This window comes from Fusarium subglutinans (genome assembly GCF_013396075.1).
Source record: "Fusarium subglutinans strain NRRL 66333 chromosome Unknown NRRL66333_c0000018, whole genome shotgun sequence".
Classification (NCBI taxonomy): Eukaryota; Fungi; Ascomycota; class Sordariomycetes; order Hypocreales; family Nectriaceae; genus Fusarium; species Fusarium subglutinans.
In genome coordinates this window covers 119,695-133,445 of record NW_023502081.1, presented here as the reverse complement: position 1 = coordinate 133,445, position 13,751 = coordinate 119,695, and the positions used below count along the sequence as shown (strand labels likewise).

The 13,751-nt window shown below is 51.1% G+C and overlaps 4 protein-coding genes across 4 annotated transcripts; 1 reads left to right on the top strand and 3 right to left on the bottom strand.

The window, feature by feature from the left end:
• Nucleotides 1–585: 585 nt before the first annotated feature.
• On the bottom strand, nucleotides 586–7,638 carry FSUBG_2050 (polyketide synthase; the record flags this gene model as incomplete). Its single annotated transcript, XM_036679783.1, has 5 exons — nucleotides 586–3,255; nucleotides 3,311–5,471; nucleotides 5,525–6,993; nucleotides 7,039–7,312; nucleotides 7,364–7,638. The coding sequence occupies 5 exons, from the start codon at nucleotides 7,636–7,638 to the stop codon at nucleotides 586–588; spliced, it is 6,849 nt and encodes a 2,282-aa protein (XP_036542326.1).
• Nucleotides 7,639–8,188: 550 nt separating this feature from the next.
• FSUBG_2049 (sterigmatocystin 8-O-methyltransferase) lies at nucleotides 8,189–9,407 on the top strand (the record flags this gene model as incomplete). Its single annotated transcript, XM_036679781.1, has 2 exons — nucleotides 8,189–8,806; nucleotides 8,862–9,407. The coding sequence occupies 2 exons, from the start codon at nucleotides 8,189–8,191 to the stop codon at nucleotides 9,405–9,407; spliced, it is 1,164 nt and encodes a 387-aa protein (XP_036542325.1).
• Nucleotides 9,408–9,796: 389 nt separating this feature from the next.
• On the bottom strand, nucleotides 9,797–11,422 carry FSUBG_2048 (uncharacterized protein; the record flags this gene model as incomplete). Its single annotated transcript, XM_036679780.1, has 2 exons — nucleotides 9,797–10,468; nucleotides 10,685–11,422. The coding sequence occupies 2 exons, from the start codon at nucleotides 11,420–11,422 to the stop codon at nucleotides 9,797–9,799; spliced, it is 1,410 nt and encodes a 469-aa protein (XP_036542324.1).
• An 851-nt stretch (nucleotides 11,423–12,273) lies between these two features.
• On the bottom strand, nucleotides 12,274–13,496 carry FSUBG_2047 (fusarubin cluster-oxidoreductase; the record flags this gene model as incomplete). Its single annotated transcript, XM_036679779.1, has 3 exons — nucleotides 12,274–12,965; nucleotides 13,024–13,241; nucleotides 13,297–13,496. The coding sequence occupies 3 exons, from the start codon at nucleotides 13,494–13,496 to the stop codon at nucleotides 12,274–12,276; spliced, it is 1,110 nt and encodes a 369-aa protein (XP_036542323.1).
• Nucleotides 13,497–13,751: the final 255 nt, after the last annotated feature.

Here is a 13,751-nt window from a genome sequence, read left to right as displayed (position 1 = left end):
CATTTTGCATCTTGGGGTATTAATTAATCACATCGCAACCCAGAATAAAGAATCATGTTTCCATAAAATCTGCACAGCAGTTGCATAAGTGAGAGCAAATGGGAGCTGATCTGCATTGAAAAGACCCTGATGGCTTGGCGCCAACCCCATCGAGGACATCAGCGCCGGGCCCCAGGGCCCTGTGCATAAGTATTGAAGAAAATAGCGGTGATTAACAAAGAAAACATCGCTCACCAATGTTGCAGTGCAGTAAAGTGTGTTGTCGTTACAGCAGTGGAGCTATCTCTCCGGGTTCACGTAAGAAGTAGCCCATCGCAAGACTTCAATCATAAAGCATGGAAACATTGAGACAGATTTATGACGATTCAGGATAAATTATGACAGTAAAGACCAGTGTAGTATAGATTATGATACCGTTCGTAGAGTCTCTAATGGAGAATGCTTTAAGCTGGTCACAGAGATGAACACGATTGTGGTGAATGACCAAGAAGCTAAATGTCTATTTATTTATATATGAAGAAAATATTCAATCCAAGTTAAGCATATAGGAAACTCTAACTCAAAGTGCATCTCTATCGATCAGGCCTACACTCTAGGTCCCCAAAGCCTCAACCTCTCCGCCTCAAACCCAGCCTTATCCTCCGCCGTGGTCTTCAAGAACCCAATCTCCTTCCAGATGTGGATGTACTTCCTCACAACAGTCTCAGAAACAGGTCCAACCGCCGATAACGACTTGGAGTGCTCAAGCGAATGCTTCACACCGAGAACAAGACCACCACAGGCCATGCGTAGGTATGTGTCTTCAAGGAAGTCTGCGAGCAGAGCAGCGGGGTTATCCTGCTGAGGAGCCTTGCGCACCATGTCGAGCCATTGCTTGAACGGGACTTTGTTGGGAATGCGAAGGGCGTCGGAGAGGATGTTGTTGACGTCGCGCCATTGTTGGCCGATGGGGTTGTCGATGTGGTAGATTGGGTAAGGGGTGCGGTCGGAGAGGATGAGGTCGGTGAGAGTATCGGCGATGTCATTGACGGGAGTCCAGTTGAGATTACCATCGACGTCAGGAAGAGCGTTCAGAGTCTGGGAGGATTTAATGAGGAAGCCAAAGTGCTCCATTGGGTTCCAGTAGCCGCTTGTCTTGGACCCAGCGATCTGACCAAGACGCACGACCATGGGACGGAAACGATCTGTGAACTTGTGGAGAGTCTCATCAAGCATCCTCTCACAACCCCATTTCGCTTCAGCGTACCCATTACCCAACAGTGAGTCGATGGTAGTTCTCTCCTCGGGAACAACAATCTTGCCGGTCTGACCAGCAGCAAGACCCCATTGCCCAACAACCCCAATTGACGAAATCATCTGGAAGCTGAACTTGAAGTCCGCGGGACGACTAGAAGCACACTCACGTCCTAAATCAAGAAGATTGCGGAAGACCTGGAACTGCGACTCAAAGCCAGAGAGAGGACGCTTCGCACTCATGGGCCAGGCATTGTGGATGATGTGCGTAACAGACTGGATCAAAGACGCGTATTCGCTATCCGCAACTCCAAGCTTAGGCTTTGAGGTATCGGCCTGGAAGATCTGTACCTTGAATTTAAGATGCTCTGGGAAGCGGATGCCCTTGTCTCTCATAGACTTGTACTGACGTGTTGTGGGTTCTTCTCTGTTGGGGCGGTTGAGACATATGACGGTGCGGACTTCTTCGAGCTGCGCGAGGGCGTAGACGAGATGGCTTCCCAAACCGCCTGAGGCGCCTGTGACGAGGACGACGTTTTCGTTCTTGCCGAGAGGAGGGCCATTGGGATTTGAAGTGGGTGCTCTGAAGCCAGCGGTGTACTTGTTGACAAGCTCAGTGATTGCTTGCTCGCGTTCGGCGAGCTTGGAAGTGTCGCTGTGGGTGATGACTGTTTCTTGGGCGACAGCTTCAGAGACAACAGGTGCAGGAACAGCAGCAGGTTTAGAAGCCGGAGTAGCCAAACCCATTTCTCGCGCCAGCATAGTCTTGAGATCACCAACAGTCTGACACTCCATAAACAACTGCTCATGCGCAATATCCAGACCAAACGTATCCTGGAATCTACTCGCAATAACAAGCGACAGAAGCGAATCAACACCACAGTCCGCAAAGTTCGTCTCATCATCTAAATCAGATCTCGCAACACCACTCTCCTCTGAGATAATCTCAAGAGCGCGTTCAAACTCAACTTCAGCTGATTCAGCAAACTCCTCTTGGAGTTCTGGGGTAGCACTTCCAGTGGTGGTCGTGTCGCGACCAGAGTCACTAGCTGCAGAAGATGAACTCCCAGAGACATCTTCGTCTGCACCGAGGAAGGCTCGCAGATCTTTGACGGTGGGGTGTTCGAAGAAGAGAGCGTTGAAGTCAAGATCAATGTCGAGTTCTTCTTGAAAGCGAGCGGAGATGGTGAGACCGAGGAGGGAGTCGATGCCGACATCTGAGAAGGTGGTGCCGTCGGTGTAGTCGGAGACATCGATTCCGCTTTCCTCTGAGATGATGCGGATTGCGGTAGAGAACTTTGGTGGTTCTACCTTGGCAGCTGGTTTGTTCTGTGTGGCCTTGGGAGCGGACTCTTTAGGCTGCGAGGGAGTGTTTCGGGGCTTGTCTTGTGTCTGGCGCTGAGGCTGGCCCTTTTTGCCGCTCTCAATTGAGAGGATCACTTTGAGGACTCTTCGTGGAACACCTTGGATCGCAATCTGTCCAAAGAACGCAACAACTCTATCCTGGTCAAAGATAGTCACATCGCCATACCAAAGCTTATCCTCTCCAGCACGCATCTGAGTATAAGTAGTATACTCCTTCTCAAAGTCCAAAGCCTCAAACAGCTCCAGCGATCCCCAGCCATGGTTCATGTAAACATCGACATCAATGTCAGTGTGGTCATTGCAGTTCATAGCAAAGCCGCAAGACTGAGTAAGAGCGTCGATGACGGCGGGATGAGTGTGGAAGTCTCCGTCGCGCTTAACGGTCCCGAAACTGATCTTACTAGAAGCTTCGAGCGTTTCGCTGTTGAGAACGACTTCGTCGATGGCGCGGTAGTCGTCGTGGAAGCGTGCGAGGGGACGGATCATGCGGTATGCCATGGGGCGGTTGAAGCGTGCGCTTTCACCGGTGGTGATTTGGTTGCGGAGATTCTGCATCTTTTGCTTGGTGGTGCGGGCTTCGTTTTGGAGGGCGTCTTGATGGCTTCGGTCTTTGAAGCGGACTACACAAGCGGAGTGTTCTTGCAGGCTACCCTTATTCTGCTGGAGTGTCAGTAGGAGTCCACCGGATAGTAATCAATGAGGTTGTACTCACGTCAAAAGACATGAACTTGATTGAGACCGATTGAGATGACCAGTCTGCCTCAGCGTGAGCCTGAATAGGCTGGCGAGATCCATCGCCGCGGAGGATCAAGGCCTTGGACACGGTCATGTCCGAGACCACGACCATACCATCTTTCTGCTGTGGCTGATACCTCTCAAGCAGATACTTACCCAGAGTCAAGGCGATATCAGCATAGACAGATGGGGTGCAGAGAGGGATCCCATCGACCTCGTGACCTTGGACCAGTGGACTCAAGTCCTTGCGAGCAATATCGGCCTCAACTACAATATGAGTCTTCTTGGAGTCGCCACTCTCTTCAACAACACTGTGGATGGTAGTGCTCTCAAGCTTAGACACATTGTTGATGACCAAAGGAGGATCACCCTTTCGTAGTGTCCAGTCGTTGACATACTGGATCCAGTACTCCTTGAGATCCCAGCTATAAGCTGGAAGATCAACGACTGTATGTGCGCCAGGGAAGTTGCTCTGGTAATCGGCCCAGTTGATGTTGGCTCCAGCATCATAGAGACTCTTGAGCGCTGCAGAGAGCATATCCCATGGTGCTCGGCTACGCTGGAGGGAGGCCACACAGGTGATCTGCTGACCGAGGGTGGGCTTGACCATACCGGAGACAGCTGGGTGAGGACCAACCTCAAGCACCATTGAGCGATCACTAAGAAAGCCGTCGCGATAAGCGGTAGTCAATGCAGTGAGCATGTTGACGGGCTGTCGAGAGTGTCGGGCGAGATATGAGGCATTGAAGGGATTCTCATTCTCGATGACAGTACCTTCCAAGGGACACAGAACAGGGATCCTGGGATCGGAGAAGGTCACTTTGCTAGCGAGCCTCTCGATATCGGACACCACTGGCTCAAGCTGAGATGAGTGGAATGCGTAGGGGACCTTGAGAAGAGTGGTCTTGAAGCTAGCCGTCGTAAGCTGTTCCTTGACCTTGGCGATCTGTTCATTCGGACCAGCAAGAACAGTCTCGATAGGAGAGTTGATACAAGCAGTCTCGTACTCTTGGCCCTGTAGTGCTTCAGCAATCTCCTCTTGTGACCCCTTCACCACAAGCATGGCGTGGGTACCACGAGTACACTTCTGCTCAAGAAGCTGAGCTCGACCACCAACAAGAAACAGCGTATCGGTGTCCGACAGAACACCAGCGACATTGAGAGCAGCATACTCTCCAATACTGTGTCCCACCACAGCAGTTGGAGTGATACCCCAAGACGCCCAAAGTTTGCTCAGCGTAATCTGGAGGCAAACACTGGCAAGCTGAACAAGCGAAGGTGAAAACTTGCTAACATCAGGCTCATCAGACTGAATGAATGGAAGCATAGAGGGAAATCCCAAATTCTGAGCAATCCTATCAAGCGAGAGAAGCTCATTGCGCACAAACTCATTCTCCTCAAAGAGCTGCTTTCCCATTCCAGGGTACTGAGCTCCCTGACCAGTGAAAGTGAAGACTACCTTTGGTGCAGCCTTGGGTCGCGTGACGCCAGTATTGTTCTGAAGAGCTGTTTCGATCTTGGAGCAGATCTCCGCGGGGGTTGCGCCTGGGACGAGAATGCGGTGTTGGTGGTGGATGCGCCGGGCAGTGGTGGTGTAGGAGAGTTCGGCGAGGGAGACGTGTGAGTTTGTGCTGAGAAACTTGAGCATTGAGCGCATGTTTCCTTGGAGAGAGACACCGCTCTTTGCGGTGATGGCGATGGGGAATTGGACGCGAGAGTCATTGCTGGCAATGAGTTGTTTTCTAGGCGGTGCATCCTGGATCAACAGCGCGGAGTTTCCTCCCGCAGCACTGAAGTTGTTGACAAAGACACGTCTCGGGTTTGTTTCTGTTCCTTTCTTCCATTGTGTCGGTTCTAAGGCAATGCGGACGTTTCGCTGATCGAGATCGGTGGGGAAGCGATGGTTGATCTTGTTCTTGATGCCGCAGTGTGGAACGATGGTGTCCTTCTTCAGCATCTGAAGGACCTTGATCACACTACAGACACCAGAAGCAGCTTCACCGTGGCCGATATTTGCTTTCGCTGAGCCGATGAAGAGCTTCTGGGACTCTGTACGGGAGACTTTGCCTTTTGCTAGGGGTGGCGCGAAAGTCTCGAGGACGCTGGACATTTCTGTGGCATCACCAGCTTGCGTGCCGCTATGCAGTCGATCAGTACGTAAGGTTAGACAAGGGATAGGGAGTTGGCTTACGTTCCATGCATTTCGACATAGCTGACACTGTAAGGATCGACAGCAGCCTCGTTCAAGATCTTGTTAAAGATAACCCGCTGCGCACCAACATGCGGTCGAGTAATCGACTCCGACTCAGCAGAATGGTTCGTATACGCACCGAGAACAACACCCAAGATCGGATCGTTCTCCGCAATCGCATCATCAAGCCTCTTGATAATAATAGTAGCAACACCTTCACCTCGACAATACCCATCGGCACCATCGTCAAAAGTCTTGCAGTTCCCTGTGCGCGAGAGAAAGTGTCCCCTGTCAAGACCAGCGTGGTAATCAGGATTGGTCAAGACATTCGTACCCCCAGCGATGGCAGTGTCGACGTCGCCTTGCCATAGAGCATTGCAGGCTAGATGGATACCAGCGAGGGATGATGAACATGCTGTGTCGACGGCGTAGCTGGGACCGCTGAACTTGAAGAAATAGTTGATGCGGCCGGGGATGAAAGCTCTGTTTCCGCCGGGGATGTAGTACGTGTCGATGTTTTGAGCGCTATTCGTTTCCATCCAGTCGTTGCTGGTGACGCCATAAAAGATACCAACACGATCAGGTCGAGTAGAGGGTGTAGCATCAGGAACGATACCAGCTTGTTCAATCGCTTCATAAGCTGTCATGAGAGCTAACCTCTGCGCGGGATCAATCTGAGGAGCTTCACGTGGAGAGATATTAAAGAAGCGAGCGTCGAACTCGGAGGGGTCATCTAGCCAGCAACCAAATGGTGTAGCGCTCGTGTTCTTTCCTGCGCCGGTAGGGTCGACGTGTGTTTTCTGATCCCAGCGAAGACTTGGAACGGGCTTGTGGACGTCGAGACCTTTGTAGAGAAGATCCCAGTAGGCTTCGTTGTCCTTTGCACCAGGGAAGCGCCCGGACATGGCGACGATAGCAAGCTTTGGTTTGTTTGTGCCAGCATCGGGAACGCTGGGGGCACTGGTTGGTTGGCTGGGGACGGTTGTCTCTGGAACGAGATATCGAAGGGACGTCTTCTTGAGAGCAGTGTAGATCAAATGCTCAGCACTAGAACCAACAGACTGAACACTAAACTGCTGAGACCCAGTAGTCTCAAGAGCAGTTTGGACATCATCAAAGATTGAACTCCAGCGGAGAGGATGAAGAAGAGCTTGAGCAATGGCATCTTCTAAGAGTGTCGCGAAGCTTCGCTCTTCAGGCTTGGATCCTGTGCTGGAAAGCAGAGGAATCTGTTCAGATGGTGACACAGCCTTGTTGAGCATCAAGCCATCAACGATCCGGCGAGCATCGTTCTGAGAGTACAGATGCGGTGCATGGTAAGCGCCATAGATGGGAATGGCTTTGGACGTGATGCTCTTGGAAGCAAGCCACTGCGCAAGATCGCTAAGACGCTGAGGCGGACCGCTAACCGTAATGCCATTTGGTGCATAGGCACTTATATAAGGCATGCTAGTCAAGACGCCGCCGTCCTACAATATTAGTATCCAGTTGTTATCTCAGTGTACGTTACTTACATTGGCATCCCAGAACTCCTGGAATGCTTTGGCTGCCTTTTGGCCCGGGACAAGAAGAGCCCAGCTCCTGTTCAAGTCTTGGCTTGGATCGACTCGTCTAGCTGTATCAGTAACGAGAAGGCCTGTTCGGAAAGCCGCGACGACGGATGACACAGCCATAGGGATCAGATCTGCTGTGAAGCTACTGCAGCTAACAGCCGCAGCTGCAAAAGCGCCGGTACAGAGACCAACGACCCTTGTATTCTGCGCGTCATACGAAGAAATACCCGCTTGACTGCTCACCGTTAACACTCCTCTAGTCATAACTAAACTGTTGGCAACGTACCTAATGAATGTACCGAGCTGATACAAAGTCGTCATCGCCATATCAAGCGCCACGCATCGCGGTCCACTCTGATCCCAGAGAAGAAGATCCTCGTGGCATGTAAACCGCGGAAGGTCCTTTCTGATACTATACGGGATTTTGAAGAGCTCAGCGCGGAGGGTATTGTAGCTCTTGTTCAGAAAGTCATGAAGGAAGAGGTTGTCGCGCTTCTGGAGGAGGTGCTGTAAGTGAGGTTGGACCTCAAAGGTTTGGTCTCCAAAGAGATACAGCTTCATGTGGGAGGCCATGAGAAAGGTGTTGAATCTTGTAGATGTTTTTGGTTGAAGTCTATGATGTTTTGTCTATAGCTACTCTTCTCTCTTAGCTTTGATGAGACGATGCCTCTTTTATCTACCTTCATATCACTCTCATTCCTTCAGTCGACCTTATCACGCCGTCATCTTCTATCAGAGATCTTCATCGTCTTACTCGGAGTCCGGCATATCAGACTCTCAATCTTGTGAATGCCGTTATCAATGGCCGCTCATTGCCGACGTCAACAAAGAGGTTTCATTCCCGATACTGAGCCTCATCATACTCAGATAATGCACGTATGACCCAAAACAGACATATTACCGTCATTGTCGTACAGAACATCAGCCATGTTCCTGTATCAAGACTTGTAAGACGGCGTCCGAGTCTCGGGAGTCAGGTCGGTTCAGCTCGGGAACTTCACGGCGACTAAGGACTTCGGACGCCGCCTGATCTCGTCATCTCTCATAAAGCTTGATCCTATCGCATTGAATGTTTCTGTGTTTACACTAGCAATCGGAATTCAGTGTAAAGATGGACAAGACGGATAGAGACGCTGTCATTGAACATGCGACGCAGGTTAAACACCTCGTGCATGATCCTCACAGCTTCCTCACTGAGCTAGTCGCGCAGCAGCAGCAGTATCACTGCATTGCCTGGCTTTGCCACTTCGACATCCTCTCCAAGATTCCCCAACCTCCAGAGTCTATCACCTATTCTGATGTCGCCAACGAGGCTAAAGTCCCGCTGTCAAAGCTGCAGTCTGTAGCACGCATGGCCATGACTACAGGCTTCCTCTGCGAGACGAAAGATGGCAAGCTTTCTCACAACACCCTGTCTGCACAGTTCGTTACCAATGTTCATATGAAGACGCAGCTTCTTCATATCTTCAATCAAACTGTTCCTCTCATGACGGGCTTAGTCCAAGCTACAGAGAAATGGGGCGAGACGTCTGCGACTAATGAGACGGCTTATAATATTGTGCACAACACTGAATTGTCATTCTTTGAGCACTTGAAGACGAGGCCTGATCTCAATGAGGGCTTTCAGGCCTACATGAAGAGTCGTGCTGTGTCCCACACTGGCTCTAATGTCGAGCATCTTCTGAACGCCTTTGACTGGAAGGCTTTGGGACAAGCTCAAGTCGTTGATGTAAGTTCCAAGTTCCAGTTCTTATTGTCTGCGGCCACATGCTAATGGTGTACAGATTGGCGGAAGCAGTGGCTCTACATCTATCATGCTGGCGACGGCATTCCCGTTACTCAACCTCGTCATCGAAGACCTCCCAGAGCCCATTGAGAACGCAAAGACTCGTCTGTCCGACTTACCATCAGACATCAAGTCCCGTATTGAGATCAAGGCCTACGACTTCTTCACTCCTCAACCCATCAAAAACGCAGACGTGTACCTCTTGCGCACCATTCTTCACGACTGGCCCGACGCTGATGCCATCAAGATCATCCAAGGCATCGTCGCGGCCATGGGTCCGTCCAGTCACTTGCTAATTATGGACATGGTGCTGCCCAAGCCAGGTTCTGGGTCTGTGACCTTTGAAGCAGCGCTAAGACAGAAGGATCTCACCATGATTCAGTGCTTCAATGCACAGGAGCGAGAGGTTGAGGAGTGGAATGCCCTGCTTACCAAGGCTGATCCGAGGTTGAAGATACAGGCAATTGAGAGACCTGCTGGGAGTGAGTTGTCGGTGATTGAGGCTACGCTTGATGCGGCGCCGGAGCAGGCAGCGTGGTTCTAGGCAGCTCTATAGATAAGATCTCAATGACATGTTTATTTCCGTGCTTTTGCTTCTCTCGATGTTTTGATACTTGCCATGTCATTGTAGAGATGAAAGACGGCAAGTCAACTGTGAAAGTCTGTCTAAAATTGGTCACCGTGATGTTTCACAAACACCTTCCCCTCCATATTATGTTGACCCAAGGATCGATGGAGTCGTGATGCGGAAGAGGTTCTTGTAGTCGCGCAATTCTGATGCCCAGAATCTGGCATGGGGCCATAATAACACTCGCTAGTCGAGATGCGATAGTACAGACACGATGAGCGTCATCAACACCCAAACGTTACTGTGCAGTACGTAAACACACTCAATTGACAACCCTCACCCTATCTACTACCACTCGTACACATCTAGGACCAGTCCCCATCCTGAAGATCCTCCAACTTCTGTCCCGCCTTAATCTGCTCCTGCACCTCCTTCATAGTCCAATGCCTATACTTATGCCCCTTTGGAAAATTCGTATTCACCAACGGAACCCGTCCCCCACTGACAACATGTGTCAGCGCCTCAGCAAACTTTTCATACGCATACGCCTCCGGATCTTGCGACCAAACCCACTTTGGGTATCGCGATCTAATCAGCGCCGGATTCTTCATGATGGCGTCCCAATCCGTGTGCTGCTTCAGCTGCTGGTTCACGAAACCCATCTTCTGGCCACAGCTAACGCGCTGGAAGCGTAGTTTGTTGTACACTTTTGTAGCATTGGCGGCTTGGGACTTCCCAGCGAGTTGCAAGCATGTTGCGAGGGTCACGCCGTCTTCTATGGCTTGCGTTGCGCCGTTACCGGACGTGGGCAGGAATGCGTGCGCTGCGTCGCCGAGCTGGACGACATGGCCGCCGGGGGATGTCCATTGTTCGTGGGGATCGCGGAATTTGAGCTGCCAGTTCACGACGGAGCCTTTGGGGGCGGTGCGGATCAAGGCGGCGATGGCGGGGTGGACGGCGTCGTTCTTTTCCATCTCAGTGATTACTTCTGCTGGATCGATGTTTGGGATCCAGGATTCGCTGGCAGATTCAGCATGCTAATGTCTGTTAGTGAAATATCGGGAATTGGGGAGAGGTGACTTGCAGAGTGGATGAAGCTCCAGAAAGCGAGATCGTGGGTCAAACACATCATGTTGTGAGAACCATTTCTACAATTGTCAGTACATCCTCTCTCATCGGTTCCAGACAACTTACCCCAGCCAGAATTGCCAAATTGGCTTATCGTCAGGCTTAAAGTTCCACATCTCTCTCACCGTGGGATCCTTAAGCGCATGTTCAACAGGATAACCCGCGCGATAAATCGCCTTTCCACTCGTCGTCAGCTGGTCCGGCATGCCAGGAACAATAGTCATGCTCTTGGTCCTCAAGCCATCAGCTGCAACAACGATATCCGCCGTTCTCTTCTCCCCATTCTCAAGAACAACGCCTCCAGCGCAACCTTCAACATCCTCCCAGTACTCAACGACCTTGCATCCCCATTCAACATGAATGCCCACGCGCTCCGCCTGTTTCAAGAACGCGCGGTACAGCTTGATACGCGAATGGGCATTGACAGAGGGAAAGCCGCGACGGCCAGGTAAATGCTCTGGATCGTTGAACATGGGCGGTGCAGGACCCCAGATGCGCTCGCCGGTCTGTCTATAGTAAGACATGTCGACGTCGTACTGGTTCTCCTCAATCTCATAGCCCATGTCAGGCCAATGGCGCAGAAGAAGGATGGCGCTGGGCTGGATTTGAACATTATCGCCTGTCCAGACTGCACTGGGACTGCGGTCGATAATGCGAACGTTGTGTCCTTTGCGCCAGCATTCAAGGGCGCAAGTGATCCCGCCTAGACCGGCGCCTGCGATGAGGACGTTGATCCCGGTGGAGGGGTAACGAAAGACTTGGAGGTCGATGCCTCGCTTGATGGAGTCATCGAGTCTTTCCTGGGAAAAGTTTGGGTATTCTTGATGATCACCGTTGAGAGTGCCGTTGGGCTTGTCAGCCATGATGGGGTGGTGAGTGCCGTTTGTCTGTGTATTTGTCATGTTTTCCAACTGAATTGAATTGAAGAAGAGAATACGGAGATAGGTTTGTCTGGAAAGACTGCGAGAAGTTGATCTTGTTATGAGATTATGTGACGAGTCCTCTATTTGAAGCCAAGTAGACCGGCGATGCTTGGTGCGCTTGGCATCCTATTGTCAAGAACGCCACCATCTTCAGCTGCGCGTGTACAACTTGAGTCCCCGAAATGGATCCCGAAGACATCCCCATACAGTTTCAGTTCCTTCGCTATCTCATAAGTCTCTTGGCAATTGACCGGCCTACGGATGTCAAAGTGGTCCGACTTGGTTCTCCGTGTAAGCCAGTATCGACACTCCGACTCTATGACACCATGACTGTGCTTATTATCTTCAAGACATCATATCTAATGAACAATTCAATAGATAATGCGACGTAGATTATTCGGGGAGAAGTCGTTTCTTGTTTCGGGGTCCGAATCCCAATTTGGCTATGTCCTTGTGTCTGTGCAGCAGCCGTGGCGCCGGGACTCCCTTGTTGTCGATGCCATGGATCGATCCGTGCCGTAACGGTATCTTATCTACGCCTCAATCTTCACGGGTGCCGAGCTCCGAGTACTCAGATCGGTATACTGGTCTCCTGCAAAATGGCGCGCCGCTGATGTAGCCAGAAGGAGGTGCTCTCAGAACGTCTGTTCTTCGCATGAGCATCAGGCACAGACATTGTAGAGACACTGGACTGGGAAAACTCTGTGATAATTCTCAAACATTTAATTGGTTCGAATGTTCTGCTTTTGTCTTTACGGATACTCTATCTACACCGCGTCCGACGGTACTTCTCATTGAGACTCTATTCTTGGCGTGTCGGCAATCTTGTAGACATACTTCACTGCGCTAGCCTTTCCGCGCTGCAAGTCCCTCAAGCCCTTCTCTATCCCTTCCAAGCCCCCAGGCACAACCTCTTGCGGATGCGCCTTGAACCAGCCCTCATCCAGCCCTTTGCCAAAGTGTATCGAAAACGCCCGGGCGAATTCCTTCAAATCTTCATGTACACTGGCTACCGTAGTGACTGATTTCTCAATGGTCTTGGGGATATCAGAATAGCTCTGTGCAGGAATGATGAGAGTGATCTTCCCAGTCTCCTGGTCAAGGACCTCACAAATGGTCTGGTAAGAACCCATTTCAGATACAGCGTCAAAGGCGTGCTCTAGCTTTTCGCCTCTAAGGCTAGCCTTGATCTCTTGCGCGACTGCCGTGTGCCCTTTTCTGTAGTCAATGACCGTGTCGCCCTTGGATCTGTCAATCATTCTCTCGACGTGCTCTTGCGCACGACCAGCGATACAAATGAGTGGATGAATGTTAGACTTCTTTGCCAATTGTACTGCGTATGACCCAACGGCTGATGAAGCGCCCCAGATCACAAGAGGTAGCTTTTGATCGTCGGAGTTTGGATGCGTCGGGTGGGGAAGATTGAGCTTTGCGTAGAGGGCACAAGCTGCGGTGAATGCAGCGAAGGGTATGGCAGCACCCTCTGCACCCGTAGTGTCAGCCAACAGCACGCGTAAAAGTACATAAAACTGCTCGCTTACCTCGAAAAGTAGTGTGTTCCGGTAGATGAATGGTGGTGTATGCCCAGCTTACACCATACTCAGTGTAACTCCCGCCAGGCTGCTTCCCCTCGTGCATAGCCGCGACGCGATCACCGACTTTGAAGTCAGATACTCCTTCGCCAACCTCGGAGACAGTTCCAGAGTGGTCATCTCCCTGGTTGATGGAGGCCTTGCTTCCCCAGTACTCAGGTCGTTTCCTCTAGAATGTCAGCCTGGGGATGAATGAGGCTGAGGGTATTCTGGGGTGCTCACCAATCCTTGGGGTTACTACCAGCGTACTCAATCTTGACGACAAGTTGTCCAGGTCCCGCTTTCGGTATCGGGCTGTCAACGATATGGACTTTTGGTCCGCGCGATACAATAGCTTCTTTCATTGTGCTGGCAGCTCTGATTTGTGAAGAGAGTGCCTGAAGACAATTCACTGAAGTGCGATTGCGCAAATGGGAAAGCATTGCGACGAGATAGTTCACCATCCATCTTTGTCAATCCAGAATGACGGTCAAGGCCATCAGCGAAGCCTCATTCATTGCATTTCATCACATCGCATCGCGTCATGTTTCACGACTTACATGGGCGGAGCTTGAGGGGCTAATATCCGAACAGCGAAAGTCAACAGCGAGAGGCCGAAAGAGGCGTAGCTTCACAGTGTCTGAGACGCGGGTTTAGTGCCGAGACGCGAGAACAATACAGCCAATAAATTTGATGTA